Source organism: Leptosomus discolor, chromosome 2 (genome assembly GCF_034619465.1).
Source record: "Leptosomus discolor isolate bLepDis1 chromosome 2, bLepDis1.hap2, whole genome shotgun sequence".
Lineage (NCBI taxonomy): Eukaryota > Metazoa > Chordata > Aves > Leptosomiformes > Leptosomidae > Leptosomus > Leptosomus discolor.
Window position 1 is genome coordinate 34896263 of NC_141392.1, and position 24034 is coordinate 34920296.

General features: G+C 45.4%; 1 protein-coding gene across 1 annotated transcript; it reads left to right on the plus strand.

Annotated features, from left to right (window-relative positions):
• Positions 1-15401: 15401 nt before the first annotated feature.
• LOC104349845 (uncharacterized) lies at positions 15402-23410 on the plus strand. The gene is made up of 8 exons (XM_009955499.2): positions 15402-15422; positions 17020-17131; positions 17795-17939; positions 19010-19123; positions 19676-19820; positions 21172-21320; positions 21810-21949; positions 23289-23410. The coding sequence occupies exons 2-8, from the start codon at positions 17026-17028 to the stop codon at positions 23408-23410; spliced, it is 921 nt and encodes a 306-aa protein (XP_009953801.2). The 5' UTR covers positions 15402-15422; positions 17020-17025.
• Positions 23411-24034: the final 624 nt, after the last annotated feature.

Consider the following 24034-nt stretch of genomic DNA (forward strand, 5'->3'; position numbering starts at 1 on the left):
AAACCAGTTTTCCTGACTCCCATTTGTGCCCTGGTTGCTGGATCCCGGTGCCATCTCTATCAGATAGCAACCACAGTGGGATAAACAAGACAAAAAGTCCCAATGGGGCAAAGGTGAGGGGGGCCCAAGGAGTCCCCAGACAGCCCCATGGCCAGCTGAAGTGGCTCTGGGATACACATATTGCCTATGTGTTGTCATTTAACCACAGCTAGCAATTAAGCACCACACAGCCACTCGCTCACCTCCTGCTCCAGTAGGATGGCGTAAAGAATCAGAAAAAAAAAGTGAAATTAATGGGTTGAGATAAAGACAGTTTAATAGGACAGAAAAGGAAGGGGAAGTAATAACAACAACAACAACACCACCACAACAATAATAATAATAATAGAATATACAAAACAAGTGATGCACAATACAATTGCTCACCACCTGCTGACTGATACCCAGACAATCCCCAAGCCACTGTGTGTCCCGACCAGCTCCCCCCGGTTTATATATGTCATATGGTACAGGATAGCCCTTTGTCTCGTTTGGGTCAGCTGTCCTGGCTGTGTCCCCTCACAGCTTCTTGTGCACCCCCAGCATCCACTGGCAGGGCAGTACGAGAAGCTGAAAAGTCTTTGACGTGGTATAAACACTGCTTAGCAACAACTAAAACATCCTTGTGTTATCAACATTATTCTTATCCTAAACCCAAAACACAGCACTATGCCAGCTACTAGGAAGAAAATTAACTTTATTCCAGCCGAAACCAGGACACCGTGGTCTGGCATTTAGTGAACCTGGACTGGTGTCAGGAACCTGCACATTATATGTGTGAGACCAGTTTGTTCCTCATAGTTTTGTCCTTGTAATAATCCTAAAGTTTGCTTGTGGGAAAGAGCTCCTGCTGTGGCATTGCCCACCCAGCTGCTCTCTGCCTCTCCACCACTGCAGCTGTGCTAACCTGGGACTTCTGCCTTTATCCCAGTCAGGAAAGTCGGTGGTCTAGGATGAAGCCCCAGCAATACACACCCTACTCCATCCACTTAGGCTTCTTGCTTTCCAACCTGTATCGCTTTTGTTCAGACCTGCCCCTCACCATCCATGCAGGCTCAGCTGAGACCTGAAGCCACCAAGACCTGCGCTGGGCGACTCCTTGTTCCCCAAAGCCAAGCCACGTGCCTGGAAGAAGAGGCTGTACTAAGAGGCACAGAGATGAGATAAGCCAGGCACTGATTCCTCAAAGGCAGCATTTAGCCATTGTTCTCCCAAAAGGCTGATGACAGAGAAGGATAGCCTTAAAATGTTCTATTCTGAATAAAGAGTGGCAAAGCAGAGGAAGAGCTCTCTCTCTCTCACCCCTCTTGCTGACTCCAGGCCAGCTATATTCAAACTCTCTGTTTCCTTAATGCCTACACAGCCTGAGCACAGAGCTACGCTGAGCTGTGTCCTCCTTATGCACCACCAGCTATCATAACAGCTCTGGAAGCCAAGGTGCTCGTGGCATCTCCACAGGCTCTCTCGAGGTCTCTCCACCTGTCTGACTTACCTTCTTTTTCCCTGCGGTTGTGGTAGAAGTTGTCTCACTGAAGGAGAACTCATCACTATACAAGCAACATCCCTTTCCTGTTTGGGTCAAAACGTAACCTTGAGCTTTTGCAATAGATCAGACTCCTCTGCCTGCGGCTCCCTGAGCACAGTGGCATGTTTCTGCAGCCATTTAGCTAACTCCAGGAAGCAAATCAAGTTAAAATGCCCAGAATGAGATTTTTCTAGTGTTTACTGATGACTTACTATATTGCAGCAGTGAGGCTTTCAAAACAGGAAGGTATTTCTACCCCAGGCTGAAATAACATGCTTTAGCACAGCCGGCAGGTAGATTGCTGCTCACACACTGGGCAATACCTGCTTTTGCTGAGACTGGCAAGGGGTGACTCTGACGGCAGAGAAACCTGTAAATGGGAATCATAGTTTTTGCTTTCATCCACAAGCAGAGGATCTCTCTAGTATTTGCTCAGCTTATTACAGGACAATGTAGTTGTCATTTTTATCCCAGTGAAGCTTAAGGGCAAGCAAGGATGCGGCTCCAGCCAGGCACTGTACTGCAGGAGGAACACAGTCCGTGCCCTAAAGACTTCCGCAGGAGAAACATAGGATGGGGTAAAGGGACTAGCAGGAGCCCAACAACACCATAGCAGAAAATATGCAAGTGCTGCTGTGCAGGGAATCACAAAATGATAGAAAAGAAGGTAATTGGCTGTCTGCAGCAAGTTAGCAAATAGTCAGAGGAGGGCTTGAGCTAGACCCAGGTTAGAAGGGAGTTTTCTGAGGCCACATCTGTTATAGTAAATTAATCACACCAAGGGCTTTCCTCTGGTGCTGAGGTCTACTGGCAGAGAAGAGCTTCTGTCCGTACCATTAAACTCTCTCAGCTGTCAAAAGGTGATGGCTGACTCCACATGGCCTCCTGTGAGCTCCCCCTGCCTTTTGCGAATTCCCAAGCCGTGCCCAGAGAATTCCCAAGCCATGCCCAGAAATCAGCTGGATGGGTGTTGATTTGCACAAGCCAGAAACCTGCCAGGGTCAGCCCTGACAATTGAAATTCAGTGCCCAGGTCCAGTATTGGTCTATGCTCACACAGCCAAAGTCTTTGCTTGGCCTTTGTTGCGACTTCTCTTGCCTGGATCCGATTAACTCCTTCCTGCATGCAGCTGCCAGCCCCTCCAAGCCACAGGCATGGGAAGAGGCACTACAGGGATGCCTGTCTCAAGAGAGGCATGGGTTGCGTGCACAGATGCACGCAGCTGAGGGGGGTTTCCCTGTGCAACTCTGGCGAGGGAGGGCTTCTGGCATTAATAAAGGGTGGACTTGGCCAGGCCAAGCATTGAGTGTAGGCTACTCGTTGCAGCAGACTGATGGAGAACAATCATATGAGCTCTGGAAGCTGTACTGGCTGGTGCTGATGGTGTTGACAGTAAGGTAAAGTAGCCCTTTCCTGGAGCAACAGTCACTCCCCTCTGCCCATTTCTCCAGGTAAAGCAGTAAGCCAAACTTTCATGGGTTCTCCAACCCAGTGCCTCCTTCTGCCCCTGGCCAGACTCCAAAGGTAGCCAATGATCAGTTCTGCCCCTACGGCCAACAAGCCATGAGCTGTGTCTGGTTATGCCACCGCCACATGTTCTCCAGGACAGATATGCATGTGGTGGACATTTCTTCTGCTCCTGGTTTAAATATACCTTTGAAAACTTGCTGTCTTAACTAGGTTGACTTGAAGTAGTCATTCACATTTTCAGATTCTCATATATGTATCTCCTATTTAAGATTCTCCAGTGTGACTTTACATTCATGGCTTTCGCTCAGATGGCACTTAAAGTTACCCACGTGCTGGTTTTTGCCTCAAGTGCTTAAAGAGAGAAGTGGAGGCACTGGCCCCTTGTTCTGGAGGTAGCCTGATTCATCTGCCTTCTTCAGAGGAGAAATCTCAAAAGTAAGGAGCTTTAGGAGCCATGTCCAGTAAAGATGCTTATTTGCAAAAAACAGCTTGAAGACTGAAGGAAGGCAGCAGCTATCATCTGAAGATGATGTAAGTGGAGATGCTGCCCTGCATCCCCTTCCACTGTGCAGATGCCAACAGCTCTAAGGAGCCCTGTGTGTGTAGCACAAGTTTCACTGGCATCGCTGAATCCAGAAGCTACTCTTGGACACCACCTACTGGCATTTTCCCTGTTCACTGTCCTCAAGATGGGCAGTTGCACAGGGTGCCAGCGGCATCTCAAGGCTGGAAGCAAAGAGACAAACTTGACCTTCCCAGACCTTTTCAGCGAATGTCCTGTTTTTCTGAGCGAGGGGAGCTGTCCTGGGGCCTTGTGAAAAGCTCTATTATGTAAGGGATTTTTACGTGGGACCAGGGAAGGGGATGCCAATGACAAAAGAAGTGCTGTGAATGGAGGCGGGTAAAAGTAAGAGAAAAAAAAAAGGCGGCAGGGCGGGGGGGGGGGGGCACGGAAAGTCTGCAGGCACTAGTGAGGAATAAACTGGATGTCTTCCCTACCACAGCTCTGGGGGAGGGGTCATTTTATACCCATTGAGCGCCAGTTTAGATAGCCTTTCAAGACACGGAACATTTAAGTCCATGATTTGTCTTTTTTTCATCAAGTTTTATGTGGCACTGAGAGAAAAAAAACAACTTTAAATTGTAAAGGAAGAAGAGGTACAGCTTCTGACTGCTCTGCCTTTTGGCACCAATACCAAAAGCCAAAGTGCTGATGCTTATAATTCCTGACAGTCACAACAGCCAGACAAAAAAAAAAAAAAAAAAAGAGAACAAAGGACTATAGTGGTCAGTCGTCCTCATTTGAACAACAGGCAAGGGCCGTGCTTGACCTCTGCAGGGTGCTGAAGCATGCAATGGGAAGAAGCCTCCCAGCTGCAATTGCTCCTCATGGACCACACAATCCTGCTCTTCCTTCAGCTTCCTGGCTGTGACCTGCTGCAGCTGTAGGGTTTCAACATAAAAATCCAACAAGCTCCCATGGGTCCTAATTGCTCTGAGCAGCCTCAGCTGGGGCCTCCACCCACACCCTCTGCCCAGCAGCTCTATTTAAACTCAGATGTGGATTAGCTGCTGGTTTTAGCTGTCTGGATGGGCCTTTTGGGTATGTGTTATAGCTTGTCTCTAGCCCCTTTCACCAACTGCAACACCTGGGTGAACCCTGGACTTGGTACGCACCTTTGCTGTGTCTGAGGCTGCTAATGGAAGCTGCTACTAGCACCCAGCTCTGGTCAGGTACTGTGGGGCTGTGTCTGTGCTGGGGTGTCCTTGTCCCCTACTGTGGGGCAGTGCTGCTCCCTGATATAGGTAAATGCTATTGCTACTCTTTGACTTCTTGTCCCTCAGGTAACTGTCTCCTTTGGGGTGTTTCAACAGAAGTTCCTCTTACCACATTTGTATATGGGTTTTTTTGCTGCCTGTATTTGTCTCAGAAGCTACCTCATTTAATCTTTTCCTCTTAGATTTAAGATCATAAACTGATTTGTCTTCTCATAAGAAGAAGATGGAGAAGCCTATCGTGCCAGGATCTGCTCAAGGCCTGTTGAGACTCCCAGTTGCCTACCACAGGGTTCTTGAGCCTTTTTACCTCCTTGCTGTTGGTTAGGTTTCTGCCTACAAGCTGGCTTTTGCTTTCAATTAGATGAAGACTCAAGCCCATTGCTTTTTTTTGTAACTGTATTCCTCTTCTCAGGATGGTCTTGCAGGTTTTAAGTGCTGTGGATGAGACGGTTTCTCTGAAATATCTCTGCAAACTGTATTGACTGATGATTAAATCCTTCTGTCTGTGATTGCCATAGAAGAGTAGTTTTGAGCAACAAGTCCTAGCCTTATCCAAGGCACAAAGACCCCCCCAAACAGTCTAACTGGGAGGCCTTAGCTTAGCACTCATCCTTCTGAGCTCTTTTCCAAGCTTTTTTATTTTGTGACCAGTGACCTTTTGGGTGTAAGTCTAACTCTGGGAGGGCAGAAATGCAGCGGGGCTGTTCCAGTGCTGTGCATCCAGGGGTCTGAGTAAAGCCATCAGTACCTGCAGAGATCCTGCTGGCATCTCTGGGCAGCCTCCTGCTGATGGCCAGGGTGGCGTAGGCAGGAGAGTCTGCTGGGACTTTTAGGGGTTTTGTTTGGTTTTAAATACTAGTTTCCTTTCCTATTAGATGTAGAAGTTGATGTATAAAAGATGTATCGGGCAGGTGAAGCAGCCTTTGGAAGTGGAGCTTCTTTGGTATGGTGTACATAGGGTGTGACCCATAGCATAATGGCTTTTAATATTAAAGAGTTTTATGAAGTAATTGTGATGCCTCTTCCTCCAGCTAAACTGAAATTTGCTTCCTTCAAATACTTCCACTTTCTGTTATATGGCATATTGCAAAAGAAGGCTTTACTGCTGTGCCATATCACCCAGGGCTCTCATTTCAGATGAATCCTGCCAAGTGAGAGATGTGTTCCTGGAAAACACTTAGATGTCTTGAGAGCATGTCTCTGGCTTAATAGCTTTCTTTGATTGGGCAAGTACTCTTTTTATGGTGAGTAGAGTCGGAAGATTTATAGCCTACACTGATATAATGTGATCCAGCCATGACAGATAGTCCTTTCATCATAATGAATGATGGATCTAGTTGTTATTACTTTGTTTTATTGTTTGAACTACACTTGTTGCAAAGGATGACCGTGTTATGAAGGAAAACACTGGAGCTGTTGTGGTTCAAGCCCACTTAAGGAAAACTGTTTTGCATGTCAGGTGTGGACTATTTTACACAGCAGAAAAAACCCTTGCTGTTGGGGTTTGCTCTTTTCAGTGTGCATTTCCTTATTTTAAAGGTGGAATTCATGTGTACTGGTTCTCACACTGTTGATGAGGTCTCTGAGAAAGTATCTGTAGCCAGAGCAAGTCTTTTTGTAATTAATACTAGCCCTGAATCTCCTTGAATCCCAGTTGCTTACAGGTGGTTTTTCAAAGTGGGTCGTCTATCTGCTGGTGTTCATACATAGGAGCTTTGCAGGGCCACGTGGTAGACTGGCAGATTATGTAGCCTATAAATAATCTGTTTTGCAGTAATAACCTTTCTGTGTCTTTAAAAAAGATACACTTGGTGAGAATGATGTTGTGGAGATCTACAGGACCTGACTCTGTCATTTCCACAGACTTTAAAACAAAATAATTCACCATATGCCTCAACTTGTGACAGTCTGAGCTTCTAATGCTGATGAAAGTTGTGAGGATTGACTGGCCAGCCACCTGTATTATGTACGACCCACATTACATGCCAGTAATGTGGCTTAGACTGTTGAGACTACCAAAGCCCTGTGTTGATGGTGCTGTCAGACATTTGGAAGCTGTAATGCAGAAGAAAGGAATGTCGTCATATTAGCCAGAGAGCTGGCAGTTCAGCTAGCTTCCCAGGCATGAGAGTGAGCTTGCATTGATGGCACTACTAAGGTTTTGCTTTGTGGATTTTGACTCTAGACAAGCCTCAACAGAATAACCAGATCAAAACTGCTAACACCGTAAGTTTCACTAAAAATTAATTAGTAGGAAGGAATAAAGGAGGAAGGGCAGGCACTGCTTTGAAGATTAAGTTGCAAAAAGTAACACTGTGATAACCCTGAAGGGTGTTTGGACAAAGACAACATGTTTTTGGTGTTCAGTGGAAAATATGGTAGGAGGCTGATGTTGCAGAGTTGATGCTCACTTCCCAAGGTGCACAGGGCTGGGAGTCTCGTGGGCTTTTTCTGACACCGCGGGATCTCAGTCCTCATCAGTTTGCTGCTAGTGGTTTTCAAAAGAGGTGGCTGATTTTGCTGCTGATCTTTCTGGATGCCTGTTCTTTAGACACCTTCCTAGATTACCTGAGGAAGGAACTCCAGTCCCTCCAAAGAACAAGCCCCTTCTAAGCCATCTCAAGTCCAAAACAGAGGTTACCCCAAATCACCAGATGCAGTGGGAGCAGGTCCTTATCTACACCTGCAGGAGTAGGCAGGTCTCAAGTGGTGTGTGGTGGAGCCCAGGAACCTTTATAGGCTGAGAACTTCTGTAAGAAGCTATGTTTCACCTCCTTGAGATGTGAAGCCCCTGTCTCCAGCTGGCTTTGCAAAGACACAGTTGGTCTCCAGCTTGACTGAGAAGAATAGTCTATTGCACGATCCTGGAGAGGCTGCAAAGTGCTCTGTGAGGATCTAGATATGTGGGTGTGCATATATATGTCTTGATCAATAAATGCATTTACTGTAGGCCAGAATGACAACATTGTTTTCAGTTATGGCTTTCTTATGCTTCCTGCTAGAGCTCCTTTTCTTCACTTCTGATCTAACCAAAATTTCTTCTTTGGCTGCAGTTCTCCCTTATTTCTTGCTTGCCTCAGGCTTAGCTTTTTTTTCGGAGACGTTATAGTACAAAAGATCTTGCTGGTGTTTTGACTAAGTTTAGGAGGAAACTGATGTTTTGTCTTAAATTTCTGATTGAAATAGCTGTCTGATTATTTTAACACTTCCATGTTCTGAAAGGCAGCCTGGTAATTTGGCTGGAAGACCAACCTGGAGCAAAGGGTGTGGTTTTTTGCCTTTGAAAAGTAGCCAAGTGATTCTGTCAAGTTATAGACCTATGAAAATCCTTATGCATATCCTTGTTGTGGGAGAGGAGAGAGTAGAGGCTGGCAGAAACAGCTTTTAGAGAAGGTATTTTCCCTAAGAGGATGGGGTGGTTGTGTGGAATAACTGAGACAGGTGAGCAGATGTGCAAGCAAGGGTGAGGGATATGGGAAAGAAGATGGATGAAGCTTGTATAGTAACATATACATAAGAGAAGTAGTTAGAGGGACTGCTGTCTAAAATTTGCCACAATATGCAAAATGTTCAACCTCTACATATCTGTATGGCCAGCCAAAAGCTGTGTAATTTGTTGCCAAGGTGGTCTCCTGCCCTGATCTGCAGAAAGTTAACAGCTTTCAGCTTGGATTAGCTGTGTTGGGATCTGCCTGATGTAGAGGTTTTTAATAGAAATACTAATATTGGTGTGAATGGAAATGCATGGCTGAAGACACTAGAAAAACAGCAAATGAAGAGTTAAAGGAGTGGCATGTATTAATTGTTGCAGAGCCATCTCAAGTGTTTCATGCAAATAACCAGAGGACAAAGAACAAACTGAAGCCTTAGAGATAAGGTGACAAGATGATGACCAACAGTACTGGAACTGTGAAATATCTAGATAGGGATAACAAGACAATTTTACCTGGCAGTCTTGAGGGCTGAGGCAAGACACAAAAAGCACAAGATGGTAGGGGTAAAGTGTATAAAAGATGTGTCCAAGAATTAGGGGGAGCCCAGGAGATGCAATGAGGCCATGATGGTGCTATCCCATGTGCTTCTTGCTGTACACAGGGGATCCTGGCCAGACCGATGCACACAGATCTGTGCATGTGAGCATGTTGGTGGGGGAACAGGTAGAATTAACTTATTAGTCTTTTTAATAAAAAGTACCTTCTCTGTCTGTAAGGTCTCGCAATGAGTTTGTTCTACTAATTTCCTGCAGTGATGGAACTAAATGTTCCAGTTCTGCTAATGATTCATGTAGGAGGTGATATATAGCCATGTGATGGCATTTTATATATACTCCAGTTGCCTTTTAAAAAAAATCTAGATAACTAAATTGCAAAATTGCTATGCTAAAGGAATATTCATGCCAAAGTCAGGCACTCAACAGCTGCAAATTGAAGTTGTCTGTTTAAGCTTCATGCTGCCCTCTTGTAGGAAAACTACTGCAATCAAAATGCTTGCTGTTTTTTTCACTTTCTAGATGCCCAGCTTGAGATGCACATTGCCCATTTGAGATGCATTGAGTGCTGCCAATTATAGGTGACACCATTGCATTTAAACATATAAAGTGCCACAAAAATGCTATAAAGAAAATCAGGCCAACCAGGTTACAGAGCAGGCTTTCTGTGTGAGAGGTTCTTGCTGACCTGGATGCTGCAGCTATAAATGAAGGCAGCTCTCTGCTCTCCCAGTTGTCAGAAAAACTTGTGTTCTCACTGAAACCCAGGTGCCTTTTCTCCATTTCTGTATGTCTCTGTTCCTGACTATACTGGGTGGCCATGTGGGCTCTCCAAAATAGCTGTCTATACCCCCGAGGGCTTATAGAAATCTGCTGTGCTGCTGTCAGTGCAAGGGACTTGTTTCCTGGGTGTCTTTTGCTCTTTCTCAGGGAGTTGTGGGGAGGAAAACCAATAAATGCTTATGAAGCATTCAGGGGTGATGGTGGTGAGGGCAGAGAAAAGCTATCTAGGAGGTTCATGTTTGTATTCTTAAAATCCGTAAGGATACAGAAGTGATGCTGGCCAAATGAAGTACTGAATGGATGCTGTTGGTTGTGTCACTCCTTTAGTGACAGAAGAAGACATGGCAGAGTCCTGCAAGCAGCAGTAGTGCCATGTGATTGAATAAAATAAGGTTTAAAAAATGAAGATATCCAGCCATGTAAATGTGTCCTCATTCATCCCTGCTTAACTCTGCTGGTTTTGTCATCTCTTTACAGTCATCCTGTTTGGAGGGGTGGGTTGCACAGGTGAGCTTCTCACACCTGTATGCTGCCTGTCAGCTCCAGAAAGTGCTGCCTGCTGCTCTGTTCCTGGTCTGATGCTGTGGATGCTGCCTGCTAGATGCTGCTGCAGACTCCTGGCCTGCCCTTGAAGGCAAACTTACTATTGCTTAATCAGTAAGTGAGAATATCTGGGGAGAATATTTTCTGTTTGTCTCATGAAGTTTAGCTTAAAGACAGAAGTACATTGCCTTGGCCCCCCCCCCCCCCCTCCTTTTCTCTCACAGGAGTGGTGCAGGGGTTAGTTTTGAGTTAAGTGCTTACAACAATGTCCTTAATCTAGAGTTCAACAAAAATATTTGGAGATCAGTCAGTGAATTTTATCATGTGTGGTGGTCTGATGTCTGGCGCGGTTTTGGTAGTGGGCAGGGAGCTACAGAGGTGGCCCTTGTGAGTGGCTTCGAGAAGGTCCCCCGGCTCCAATTTCAGACCCAGCTCTGGGTAAGGCCGGATCGCCTCTGTGCGTGACTATTTGAGTGAAACAAGTGGTTGATTGCTGTCTTTGTTTTGTGTGTGTTGGTGAGCGAAGGGGGATAGGAGAGACACAGCCCTGCGGACATCCAGGTCAGTGAGGAAGGAGAGGGGGAGCTGTGCCGGTGGAGGGATTCCCCTGCGGCCCATGGTGAGGTGGTGGCTGAGCCCCTGCAGCCCACAGAGACGAGAGGTTGGCCTGCAGGCCGCGGAGGGCCCCGGGCCGGAGGAGCGGGGACCGGGCCCGAAGCAGACCGTGGCTCCGACCACGCTGGAGCCGCCCGTCGGTGGGAGGGCGGGAGCCCCCGGGAGGGACCTGCGCTGGGGGGTTCTGGGGAGCTGCGGCCCCGCGGGAAGGGCTCACGTTGGAGCAGTTGGTGGAGGGCTGTCTGCCGGGAGAGGGACCGCGCGGTGGGGCAGGGGAAGGCTGCGAAGGCCCCTCTCCCTGAGGAGGAAGGAGCAGTGGAGACATCTTGTGACAGACGGACTGTGACCCCCATTTCTGCCCCCTGTGCTGCTGTAGGGAAGAGGGAGCAGAGCTGAGCCCAGGAAGACCGGAGGGATGGGGGGGGGGGGTGTGGGGTGTGGGGGAGGGTGTGTTTTTATTTAAGATCTGGTTGTATCTCTCCTTATCCTTGATGGTGGTAGTTGTTTGTGTTAAATACATGTTGTTATCCCAAGTTGAGTCTGTCTTTTGCCTGTGACCATAACTGGTGAGTGAGCCCTCACTGTCCTGTGTCTCGACCCTCAAGCCTTTTTGCTTTTACTTTCTCCTCCCCACCCTTCAGGGGATGGCGTAGGGGTGAGCGAGCAGCTGCGGGGGCTTTTGGAGTCAGATGGGTGGGCTCAAACCATGACAGCATGGCAGCTGCCTCAAAGTCTGGTTGCAAATAAGTGGGTAGTGGATTCCTGTTACTATTCTTGTTCCCTCAAACCTAGGAAGATTTCCCTGCTGACAAAAGGTGGATCTGTTCTGTTATTGAACAATAAAAAGCAGATTTTCCTTCTTAAAATACCCAAAGGGGATTGCTAACACAGATCCGCTTCACTGTGTGCCCATCCTGGTGTGCCTAGTCAAATCCCATCCCTTCTAGCAGAGTAGAAGGGCTAATCCCTGGCACTGAAGGCACCCAGATTAACCCACTGCAGGATTAGGATGCTTGAGCTGTTAGAAGATTAGTATATTTGGTTGTCAACATTTGCTGAACTTGGCCTGAAAATGATTTCCAGTGAGGTTGCTGACTCTTGGATGCTAGTTTGCCTGGCACATTAGGAAAGGCTGGAGTTAAAGCAAATGTCTGTAAAGATTAAATTGGAGCTCTGAGTGTGCATAACGCATTTAGGATTTAAACCTGCCATTGCTGCTGCTGATGGTGAAACGCTTTGGGGGTCTAGTCTGGAGTTGCTGGGCTCCTGCCTTGCCAGGGAGGTGTTTGGAGTAGCTGTGATGGCTGTCTTGCAGTTCAGTATGGGTCAGGGCAAGGAGACTTTCTGACTTGACCCAGGGATCCCTTCTGGTGGTTGCGCTTGAGACAAGGAGTTGTGCTGGTTGTCTCACATCTGTTTGAGACTCATACAGAGCTGCTTCTCAGGTCAGCTCTTCCCTCCCCAGGAGCATCCTTTGGTGTTGAGAGCTTCTCCTTTTTATAGGCTATTTTATTTTGAGTTGCTTGGCTGGAATTGAATATAACCAACTACCCTGGCACTAGTTTTGTTTAACTATTTGAGCTGGTCTCCAGATAAGAAACACCTCTGTCCTAAATGACATTGGTCTTCCTTGGTGAGAAGTGGCTTTTCTGGTGCTTTGCTTTCTGGAGTCTCCTGCTAGTGACAGTGTGTGCTGTTGAGTGAGCTACACACAGATGAACTTGTTTCAGTTCCTGCACAGTGCAAAACAGGTTTATTTTGTGAGCAGGATCTCCACAGTGGTACCTTTAGCATTTGGCTTCCACTGTCTGTGCTGGGACTGTCTTATTTCAGCTACTAGCTGGAGGATTCATGTTTTTAAAAAGTCTTCCTCATGTCAGCAGGGCATTAATTCCTGTGCAAAGTCTGCTCATGCTAGCTCAGCATCTTGTAAATGCTTACATTGCTTTCTAGTGCATGGGGGAGTGATAGTAGAACTATGGTCCCATTGCAACCAGTCCTGCTATTGCATGTGAACTGGTGTCTGAGGTGGACCGATGCTGGTGGAACACACCATAGTGCTGCAGAGAGCATGCATGGGGATGGGTTGGCATGGTAAATCCCTCCTTCTTGAAAAGCAACTTTTTTCCTATTTTTTTTCCTCTGGGAAATTACAAATGAGGGCTCTAAAGATAGGTCCTTCTTTAAAGATTTTTGGTAATACAGGAAGAGAGAATGTGTATTTTTCTGCTTATCAGTGGAAAACTATGATTGTAAACTATTAGCTGGAAACTGTTTTTCTCTGTCATGGCCTAGGTGAATACAAACTTCCATTTGATTCGAAGCAGCTTGTCTTGAAAAGTACTGAACTGGCTGTGTTGTGGAATTTGTTCCAGTGATTTCATTCAGCATTGCTGCGGAGTGTCTTGATTTCAAGATGCATCCTTTTGTGAATGCAGATTGTATCATGCTTCCCTTTGTCTGTGCATACAAACATTAACAGCCATTTCTTGGCTGAAGTGTATATCACTGCATTTGTCACTCATCTGACAGTGTAATTTTTCTTCCTCAACAGGCCAGCAAGGATATTCAGCTGAAGCCCACGTGGAAGACATAGGTCTAAAAGTTCTTTGAATGAAGATACATTAGAAAGGTAGGGCTTTTCCATAAATGCTTGCTTTGAGTTTGACTTTGGTATCTTAGAGCTGTAGCTGTATTGAGCATTCCCACTTTTGGCAATGCTGTGCAGCCTAGTGAAGCAAGAGCTGTTCAGTTTTAACACATTTCTAAGCACATTCCTCTGTACTTTACAAACATACTTAACAAACATACTTTAGAGGATTTCTGTAGAGCTGCATGATAAAATAATTTTGAATATTTTATCCAAGGACTCTGTTGCAATTTATTCTAGAAAAAATACCTTTGAAACCCAGGATGTGTAGGCTTTGTACTCCTATCCCAAAGGTCAAGGAAGCCCTAGCAGAGTTCGTTCACAGCCCCATGATGTTGCTTCTAATGGGTGAGGGTAGGTGCTAGTTTATTCACTGCCTTTATATTTGACGTGAGGGAGTTCCCAGCAAGACTGTCTGTGTGGTAGACACTGTAGTTGCACAAGGTAAATAACATTTTGATGCTGAAGCATGTTTTTAATTGGTTATAGTAGTTTAAAATTGAGGGGAAACAAGCGGAAATATAAAATGAAAGGAGTGAATGTGGTGAGACTGCAGTCCCATGGCATGCAGAGATGCAGATGGAGGCTGATCAGCTGGTGTGGCTTGCTCTGCTTCTGGGGGGCTGGCTTGCAGTGGGGGACAGGAGCCTCTTCTGTATCTGTGAAGAGAAATTTACTTGTGCGATACACTTGAGATCAAACTCTAAAAAAAAAAACCAACAACCCTGTAAAAGTTCATTTAGCACTTCAGGTTTGGGGTTTTCTCACCTGTCTTTCCTTTCTGGTTCTGACATGAGGAAGGCTCTCCCTGGGGTTTACAGAGTCCCTCAGATCTAGGAAATACTTAAAGTCCAGCTTTGACACCAGGTTTAGGGATTTTCAGCAGAGTATGTGTCACACTGCAAAGAATAGAAGTGAAGTAAAAAATACAGGTTTACTCTACATGTGCTTGCTGTGCAAGAGAAGTTGCTCATATCTATACAATGTTTAACACTACAAAATGCCCACTGAGTGGCAGATCCAGAGAGGAGTTCAGATTTCAGCTCCCTCTGGGGATACAGGGAAGATCTGTAGCTGCTCACAGGATCTAGACTTTGCTATGTGTTACATCTCCAGCTTCCCCAAACATCAAATCCAGGCTGTTTCTGCAGCTACCCCTGTGAGCATCCCCTCTCCCACATAGGAGTGCTACCCTAGCTGTGATTTCGAGATGCAATATTTTGCACTGGAGTGCTCAGTTTCCCTCCTTGTGGCAGACACGGGGAAGGATGAAACAGGCAAGAGCCTGAGAGCATGCACTCATTAGGTTTTGTCTGCCAGCAAGTTGGGAGTGTGCATTGCTCTAGCTGTTATAAAAGGCCCTCGTTAAGTAATCACATTGCTCTTGCATAAGTGCTTGTTTTTGGGAGGCTTTAGCCAATTGGAGACTGCAGCTCACAGACAGAAAGCATGTCTAACTACCGTGATTTTTTAAATAATGCATGATTATTAATCTGCTGAAAGTAGTATAAAATCTCTTTAGATAAGGTTGAGCAGCAGAGACTCCCCAGCTCTGCTGGTAGCTGAACTACAGCTGTAAGACACTGCCAAAAAGCCTGTGTGGATCCTTGTGAGTAATATTTCTGATTCTTCTAAAGGGTGTTTGTGACTGGTGACTGCAGGCAGGGAAATATCGCAGACATTTATTGCCAGCAGTCAATTAGAGGGGGGCAGGAGGTAAGAGACGGTAGTGAAACTATTGACTGGTTTTAAAAATAAGACTTTCCTCCTAGACTTCCATAAGCAAGTATGGTTTTCTCTGAAGCTGTGTCTCTTCTAAATATGCTAATAAAAAAAGAAATGTGGTGCTGAATTCAATTACAGGACTGTCAGGAGAACATAAATTTGGCATGACAGTAAGATCAGAAGACCATCTAGTCTCATGTACTGGAGTGGCCAAGAGTCAATGTTCAAAGAAAGAATATAAGAATAAGACAAGTGTACAGTGGTATTTCCTCTCCTACATTTTCCTGGCTTTCAGAAATCTGCAGGTCAGTTATTTCGTGACTCGGATATCTTTCACAGTACGAGTGGATTTTTCTTTTCAGAGTTTGCTAACTCAGTGTATCTGTTGAAGACAATATGTTGTTTTGGGACTTGACTGGCATAAATCTAGTTGGGATTTGATATCTTGAGTTAAACAAGTTCTTCCACGCAGGATTTTAACTTTTTAAAAAGGGTGGTTTTCTCCTTAGATGGAACTGAAAAGCTTGCATGGATTTACAGAAAATAGAATTTCCTTTCCCACTTCCTTGTGCTGTGTCTGGATGCAGCTCAGTCAATGAACAAAGCCCGGAACTATAAAACCATCCACTGAAGTGGGAACTGGAATTTATTAGTTCAATGCTGAGCAGCTTGGAACAACTCAGTTTTCCTGCCAATGCTGGAAGGCATTGAAATGCTATTGTATAGAGGAAGGCAGCTCAAGTGCTGAGCTGTGAGGGGAATTGTTACCTGTAGTGTGGATGTATATACGATTATTCTTAGAGGTGGCACAAAATTTCTCCTTGGTAGAACAAATGCTGGACTAATGAAGATCACTTAAGAGAGCTCAAGTCACTACTTAGAAACATTGAAAAAAATGTAGTATGTAGATTTTACAATCCATAAAGTTCTTGAGACCTGCTGAAGCATTTAAATCTTATTTGCAGCCAGTAAATGAGGAGGTAATAGCACCATGAAAAGAAGCTGTTATTTTGTAAGTTATAAGGTTAGAGAGGTAAATGTGAAAAGCTAAATTGAACTAAAAGGCACTCAGCTGCAAAGTCAAGACATTTAATGTTTTCATATTTCCTTCCTAAAGTGGGCAGAATTGATAGGCCTGTTTGCTTCAATAAAACTGCAATAGTGATGTAAGATGAGCTGGACTCCCTTTTTTACCTTGCTTGCTAATTATTTGGACATTAAAACCTTTGATATACATCCATAGGCAAACCTGAGCTATGTTTCTTGCACTATACCAGTCACAGGTGGGTGGTGGCAGAGCTGGTGGTGGCAGTGGCTGCTCACTGGGCACTCCAGACTTCCCATTTCAATTCTGCAACCTCGCAAGTCCTCTTTGCTTCTGTGAATCAGGGTTGTCTAGAACCCAGGCAGCCTTCCCAGGTGTTTGTAGTGTTTGCTCTCCATCTGAAACTTGTATGGGGTCTTTAGCTATTACAGTTCTAGGGACTAGTAGAGGTTGCTAACAGACAATCTCAGACACAGATTTTTTTTCCCCCCAGATCATTGGATTACTTCATGGATCTGGAGAGTTTAGTCTTAAAAACCTGTGAGAGACTATTAAACATACTACTACTAGAAATCCTTGAGCTGTTGGAAGAATATTCTGGGGAAGTATCTGTTGCTTGCCCTATTTTGGGGCTATTTTCTGGGCTGCTGACACTGCTGTATCAAGAGGATGCTGGTTCAAAGAAAGATGCTCCTGGCCCATGCAAGACCTTTTTAGTTCTTATCAAAACACCACAAATAAATGTCAACAGTTAAAACTGGGGAATTTACAACATTATTTCTAAAACAGTCTCTGGGACATGGAACAAACCCAGGCATACATTAGGATAGTCAAACAGTATCTCTAATTTGTTGCAGGGTAAAATGGATACTATGCACAAACTGAAGATTTTGGTGATGTTTCTGTCTCTGGCTACTTTCACAGTCATGGTGATACTGAATGCTGGAAATGCCACTGGGATATTCAAAGGTAATGCAAGCAGATTGTCTATGTTCAGGAATGGATTTAGTGCCTAATATTTCATGATATAGGGTGCCATAGATGGGGTAGATGTGCTTGTTACCTAATTTCTTCTCCAAACTCAGCTTGATCTGTGAAAGATGGAAGTAGCTGGTGCATCTTCCAGGTGTTTCAGCCAGGTGCATGAGCCCTGTCCAGTCCCTTGAAATCCAAGTAAATGGCCTTGTCCCTGGTGAACATGGATCTACTGGTGGGTGAAAGGCAGTCTTTGCATATGCTGCCCTTGTATCCCTGGTGGAAGCTGTTTGGGCTGCTGCTGCAGGCTTGTTGAGAGCAGTGGTGCTCAGTTTGAACACTACTCAGCTGAACCTCTTGAAAATGGACATGATGTTTCTCTCTGGCTTTCACAGGCAACTGGCTTTTCTGGCTCTGTATAGGAGGGAAGGTGCTCAGTGTTACCCATAGGGACAGTGATCCCATCATGGGCGACTAAAGGCAAACCAACTGCAGCTCATGGCTTGTTTTCACCAAGGGCATCCTCTTGTCTCTCCCTGATCTACTGAGGTGTGGACTAAGCCTTAAGGAAGATTGCAGGGTGAGGGAAATCAGCAGCCTTTCACAATCCTTAGCATGTATTAATGCTTCTGCCTGCAATAACTTTCACCACTGCAGGTCTATTTAGGACAACCCCTGGAAACATCTCAGCGAAGTACAACACAGACTTCACACCAGCTGGCTGGACTTTCCTCATCTGGAACGTCATCTATGTCTGGCAGCTTGCCTTGCTTCTCTATGCGTTGTCAGGGATCTGTCGAAGGTATTTTCCCTGCTTACAGTATAAATGAGGGACAGTGGCTCTTCCCTTCTGTAGCTCTTAACCCCTTTTCTGGGGTTTCTGGTCAGAGTGAACCCACTGCTGTTCCTCTTGACATGCTGAAGCTCTGCTGCTGGAGCATCTCTTAGGTTCAGCATCCGTAGCTGGGAAGCAGTTTGGAGGTGTACATGAGCTGCTGTGATGTGTGGACAGGTGACAGAGCATGTAAACTGTGCTGTGAGGCCTGGTTTCCACTGATTCATGTGATCTTATAGTTACCCAGTAGCTGCACTTACCCACTGTTAGATGCTGAGAATCCACAGGGACAAAATGAATGAATTGATGGAGTTAATGCTTTGAGTTTACTTGCTGTTAGAAATCAGAGAATTGCCATTGGGAAGTCTTTTTGGGTTGATCTGGACTTGAAGCTTTTCTTGGGGCTATGAGATCAGTAACTGCCTTGTGCAGTATCATGCAATATCTGTAACATTCTGTGATGTCCTCTGTGGGACAGACTTACATTGCAGCTCTTCTGTCAAGGGGGATGATGAACTGCTTAGTTTGAGCCTTGTGTATCTGCTGTTTTCACACGACTTATAAAAGTTGCTCAGTTGATAGTGGCCAACACTGAAGGTTGAGAGAAGAATGAAGTATGTGTTCGTGCAAGAGTGGTCAAATCCATACACATGTATGTGCATGCACACAAAATATATACACATATGCACCCATACTATGATGCCACAAGCCTTTTTACCCGGGCACTGGGCTAAAATGACCATGCTATTGCTGCCAGCACCAGCGGCATGAGCTTTGCAGCATCTGTGGAGCAGTCTTTAGTACCCACTAAATCTGTGATGGTGCAGAGTTCTGTACTGTGGGACAATGTCCTGGTGGGGAAAACCACAGGGACTGTACAATGTCAGAGAAGGATGCAGAGGAGAAAGTCTGATTTAAGCTGAAATATTGACTCCAATGTGGAATCACTGTTAGTATGAGGAAAACGGGGCTATAAAGGTTTGGTTGGTCAATGCAGGCATTGTTTTCTCTTCTTCATACCCACTTTTTTATGGCAGGAATGAACTTGGATGTGTGTACATAAAGCCAGACTTGCTGCCAATATCTTTTTATGTGGCGTGGATTCTGAATAATGGCCTCAATGTTGGATGGCTGTTTCTGTGGGACCGAGAGTGAGTTGTTACAAATGCTTTCTAATCCTCCTGTTGGGACTGCCTCAATACTTCATTTTGCCTTTTCGTCTATGTGTGGATGCTTAACCACACTGTAAAACTCTATGGCAGGCCTTGGCAAAAGGTGGCCTTTATAAAAGCTTTGCGTTTTTATGTGATGTTTTCATCTTGTCCATGAGATGAATTGATTATTGAAGTCTGAGATCTGCTCAGAGCTGCTGTTCTTGCATGTTTTTAACCCCCCAGGTAAGGCAGGAGCCATGCCTCTCTTCATTGCCTTGGATTGTTTTCACAATCATGGTCACATGAAGGGCTTATAATAGCACCACTGTCAAGAGGTGAAGAAATCGATTGCAGTCAGGAAAATAACTTCATGATTAACAGTAAAACAGCAATATGTCAAAATGAGGGCTACATGTAGTGATTACCTTTATTAAAGGTTGGTTAACTTAAAGTCAGTAAAGGCCAAATGCTAAAGCTATGAATTAAGACACTGACACTACTAAAAAAAAATGTATTGTATATTGTGTGTGTGCATGGTCTTTGTCCTAGATACCTCCTCCCAGCCCTGGTGTTCCTGGCAGCCCTCACTTTTACCACCTATGCCTCCCTCTTCATTTCACACCAAGCCTTGAGCATCCATTCCTCGTGGTTTGTGAAGGGTCACAAAGCTGAGCTCTGGCTCATCCGCATCCTGGTAGGTGGCATTTGGGAATCTGTGCTGTTGGTAAATACTGAAAACAAAACCAAAAAAACCTACTGTGCAGTGCTGAAGGTATCAAGAATGAGGGAGTCAATGGCAGGAGGTAGGTATGGGAAGATTTCTGCCCTAACTTGTGGCTGCTGCAGGTGCACTAGGCTTAGTTGCATCTGTGTCCTATTGGACATTATGGGAATGATTGAGCAAGGTATACCCCTTGTACTTCTTGAGCTCCTACAGAATGAAGTTTTCAGTGAAGTATGAAAACTTCAGCTCAGACTTCTGTTTGGGGTGGGAAGAATATTTCTTGCAGAGGAAGAAGCCATTACTAAGGGTGGCTTCTGTTGCTGTAGCTGATGGTAATGTCCCTGGTATCTGACTACAAAAAAATATTTATTTCTTATATGGGCAAGTGTGCACTGCTCGAGGTTTCAAATGCAGCTCCCTTTGAGTTTTGCCAGATTCTGGAAGGAAGTGACTTTAACACTATCCCTGAAAAGAGTGGGTGTGTGTTTGGCGATCTGCACAGGGAAAATAAGAGAAACATACTCATACTCCATCACTCCTTAGTTCCTTCCCTGTGCCTCTCTCCTTCCTCACCCCTGCTACCCTGATCCCTTTTTCCCTATCCAGGACACCTCACACTGCAGATCCTCCCATGGCTGCTGTGTGTGCTTTAACCACCTTGATTCCTTTGCTTAATGTTGGTGTTTGTCAGCTGAAAAAGCCCATCCAAGAAGCTAGGAGGGTTTTCAGTGGAGGGGGAGGCTGCAAAGATGGGAGGCTTTGCACAGGAAAGTTCCTGCCAGCCCTGCTGGCAATGTGGAAATGTCTGCAGCTCTTGGCACAAACTGGGAGCACGCTCTGTCCTTCACATCCCCTTATACTGCATTTCCCAAGACACCAGTTTAACACAGGGAAATGAGAATAGCTGGGTTCCCCATCCTCACTTGGGAGTTACTCCAGCCCTTGATATTGCCTGCTGCAGGCTTCATGTAGTAAAGATGTTTGCTGGGAGGTTGAGATTCTAAATGTTCTCTCTGCCAGTTACAGCAGCCTGCAACAACTAGGCTGGGCAGCCAGGCAGACTGTGCTTTGAGGTACAGATGGGAAGCCCCCGCTGGGGTTACAGGGCTTTGTATGGGGTATTCTTCAGCTGCCACTGAGGTGGATCTCTGGGGGATCGCTTTGCGGACTCCAAGGCTTCAACTCTTCTTGTGTTGAAGGACTTTCCCTGCAGCTAGGTCCAGAAGGCTGGCTTAACTGCCTCAGGACCTATGGGTCACAAAAGGCAAACAGTAATTACCTTTTTTATCACTACTTGTCATCTTGCTGTGCTACATGGCAGGTCCAGAACGGGCTGGTGTTGTATGCAACGTGGACCACCATCGCCACCCTGCTGAACTTTGCTGTTGTGTTGATCTACAAGTGGAACGTGTCCAATGAGACAGCCACCACTGCTTCCCTAAGCATCCTTGCTCTTGACCTAGTAATATGGTAAGCAACCTCATGGATTCCCACCAAGCCTGAGACCCCTTCCACCTCTCGTAAATGGGTTGGACTATCTGTCTGAATTTGTTCATAGTCTGTCCCTGGACCAACACTGAGTGCAAAGGTCTGTGTTATAATTCATGGCAAATGAACAGGGAGCCTGTGCAGAGCTTTTCTTCCCTGACCCTCAGCAATGCCAATAAGCACACGCTGTGGGCCAGGAACTTGCATGAGCCCAACCTGCCCTGGGTTTGCAGGTGAGTGTGAAAGCATGGAAAAACATGGCTTTATTTTTTTCCCTAAAGGTACCTTAGATAATTTTTTAATTAGTCTTTTGAATTTTAGTAAATGAACAATTTTGGACTCTGGTCCAAACTGGCCTGGAAAAAAACTATTCTTTGTCCAATTCCTTTCTTAAATATTCTAGGGGGGGTGGGGGAAATGTACAGAGAAAAATGTAAAAATGTTTACTTTGATCAATCTTTTTCTTCACAGGTTTTATTTAGAAAACTTCTTTATTGACAAATATGTCCGCTACAACCTTACTGTCTACCTAGTGGTCATAATAGCTCTGACTGGCAGCATGTACAAGAACTTCTCGTTTTCATCCCCAAGGACAAATGGCATTTTTATAGGTGAATCTTTTGGACTGTTTCCTACTCCTGTAAAAGAAAGTCAGTAAACACTTTCACATCTTTCCTGTGTATTAGGGGGAAGAAGACTTGCCTTTTGAAAAGTATTATTTATAAAAAGCAGAAGTAGGGGTTTATTAAAGGGTGTTTATTTTGCAGAGTAGAATAGAGCAGAAATCATTGCCCATGAACCTTGGGGCTGGTTTCAAACTTTTTGTGGCCTCAAGTTCACTTCCTAGTGCAATATGTTTGCCCTACAGTTCTCCATCATCCACTTGAGTCCCCTGCTGGTAGCTCCATCTGACACGGCACTGGGATGAAGGCCGTGCACTTCCATTTGCCCTATATCGTTTGGGATATAGGAGCAAGGTATAAGTTTCTGACCCAAGGTGGGATTGTATCTAAATTTCACAGTGCAAAATGCTGCACATGCTCCTTTTGTATGCAGAGCTCAGGCTAGCCTTAACAAGTTTTCCTGGGATTATTTGGTTGCTGCAGGCCACTGTAGCGGAGTGTAGTCATCCATTGTAAAAGGGCTTAAGCTGTCTGAATACTGTACAATCACAGTCTGGCAAAAGCTGTGCCACTATGTGTAGTTTTATGCTGGCATGAAAGGAACTGAGCTATGTGAACTCTGAACCCTGCTGTAGCAGTTTGAGATGGCTATTTCCCCCGTAGGGTCAGCAGAAGGGAGCTTGTTCCCACCCTTCATCCCTCCCACTGCCATGTACCAGTAGCCAAAATAATTTCTGGACTGGCACCATCATTGAAGCCACTCCCTATATGTGTTCCCTCTTGCTGTAAGGGCAGCTGGAGCCTGATAATGCCTAAAAGCACCCAGCAGGACTTAGCAGAGCTTGTCTGCCAAAGGCATGAGGGCACTGGAGACTCATCTGGTGGTTCTGGCCACCAGGAATGTGAAGGTATGCATGATCTCTGGCAGACAGCTGTGTTCCTGCAGTAGGTGCATTTCTGCCAGCAAAACTTCATTCTTAATGGTTCAGCTTGTTTGGCTGGTGGGGCAAGAATGTGCTTTTTCCCAAACTAGCATGTGTTTCTTTATATAGTTCAACTATTCTTGGAGTGTTTTGTTAATGTAATGCATTTTTATTCCTGTGTCCATAAAGCATCCCCCTTTTAGACATGTCTTGACCTGGAGACATTGGATGAGTTTGACTGGATAGCAGTGAAACTCTGAACTGTGAAATACAACTCTGATGGGGGTAATGGCTCTTTACCAGGTCTTCTTTCCCTGAATGCCCCCCGTACTGGGAGCTAGGGGTATGACAAGAGGCACTGGGACTTTCTCTCATGTGCTAACATGCTTCTGTTTCTTTTCTAGTTGTTCTGCTGGCAATGACTTGCTTGATTTTTGCTGTTCGGCTGGCTCTAGTCACATGGAGACACTGTAAGAAACCACTGGAAGCATCAGAAACCCCAGACCCATCAGATACAGTGGCCTGAGACCTCTGGCATGTGGTGGCAGATACTTTAAAGGGAAAAAAAAAATTGGGCATCCATTGATCCTTCCTTCCAGTATTGTTTGGCTTGTGCTTTTCTCTAACGATTCCTTTCTGTTCCTAATGTGGATGGCTTGTGTCTGCAAACCTGTCCTGCTCCTGTGTTCCCTCAGATCAGCTGCTTGCAGCCCCACCTTGAACCAACACCCTCCTTCATTTGGTTGGGCTCTGGATCAGTGCAGGAAAAGGTCCTTCAGCTGAATAGCCCTCTGCACCTTTGTGATGACTGAGCTGTGGTGTGCTCTGCTTCTGCCAGTGTAATGAGGGCTGTCAACAGGCACTTGGCAGGCTTGCACAGGCAGTTGTTTATATTCTTTCCTTGATAGTCATTCTTCCTAAAGTGCAGCTTTAAGTGAGGTGTCCCTGGCAGTCTGTCATTCCTTTGGCCGTTCAGTGCTGGGTATCTGCAAGCCTTGGTGGTGTGAGCATATCTCCCACAGGCAGTGACTGCTGCCTTTGCTGCTTTTCTTCATCACAATGGAAACAGGTATTACAACTCTAGAGATCTACCTTTGTGGTGTCATCTCTGATGTCTAATACCCAAGGGTGGGGAGGAGTGACTGACATA

Bases quoted from the DNA above. Each gene is read 5' to 3' on its own strand.
- LOC104349845 (XM_009955499.2), top strand. From the start codon at position 17,026: ATGGATACTATGCACAAACTGAAGATTTTGGTGATGTTTCTGTCTCTG. The intron at 17,132-17,794 runs GTAATGCAAGCA...TCACCACTGCAG, and splicing joins TGCCACTGGGATATTCAAAG to GTCTATTTAGGACAACCCCT. The intron at 19,821-21,171 runs GTAGGTGGCATT...GCTACATGGCAG, and splicing joins TCTGGCTCATCCGCATCCTG to GTCCAGAACGGGCTGGTGTT.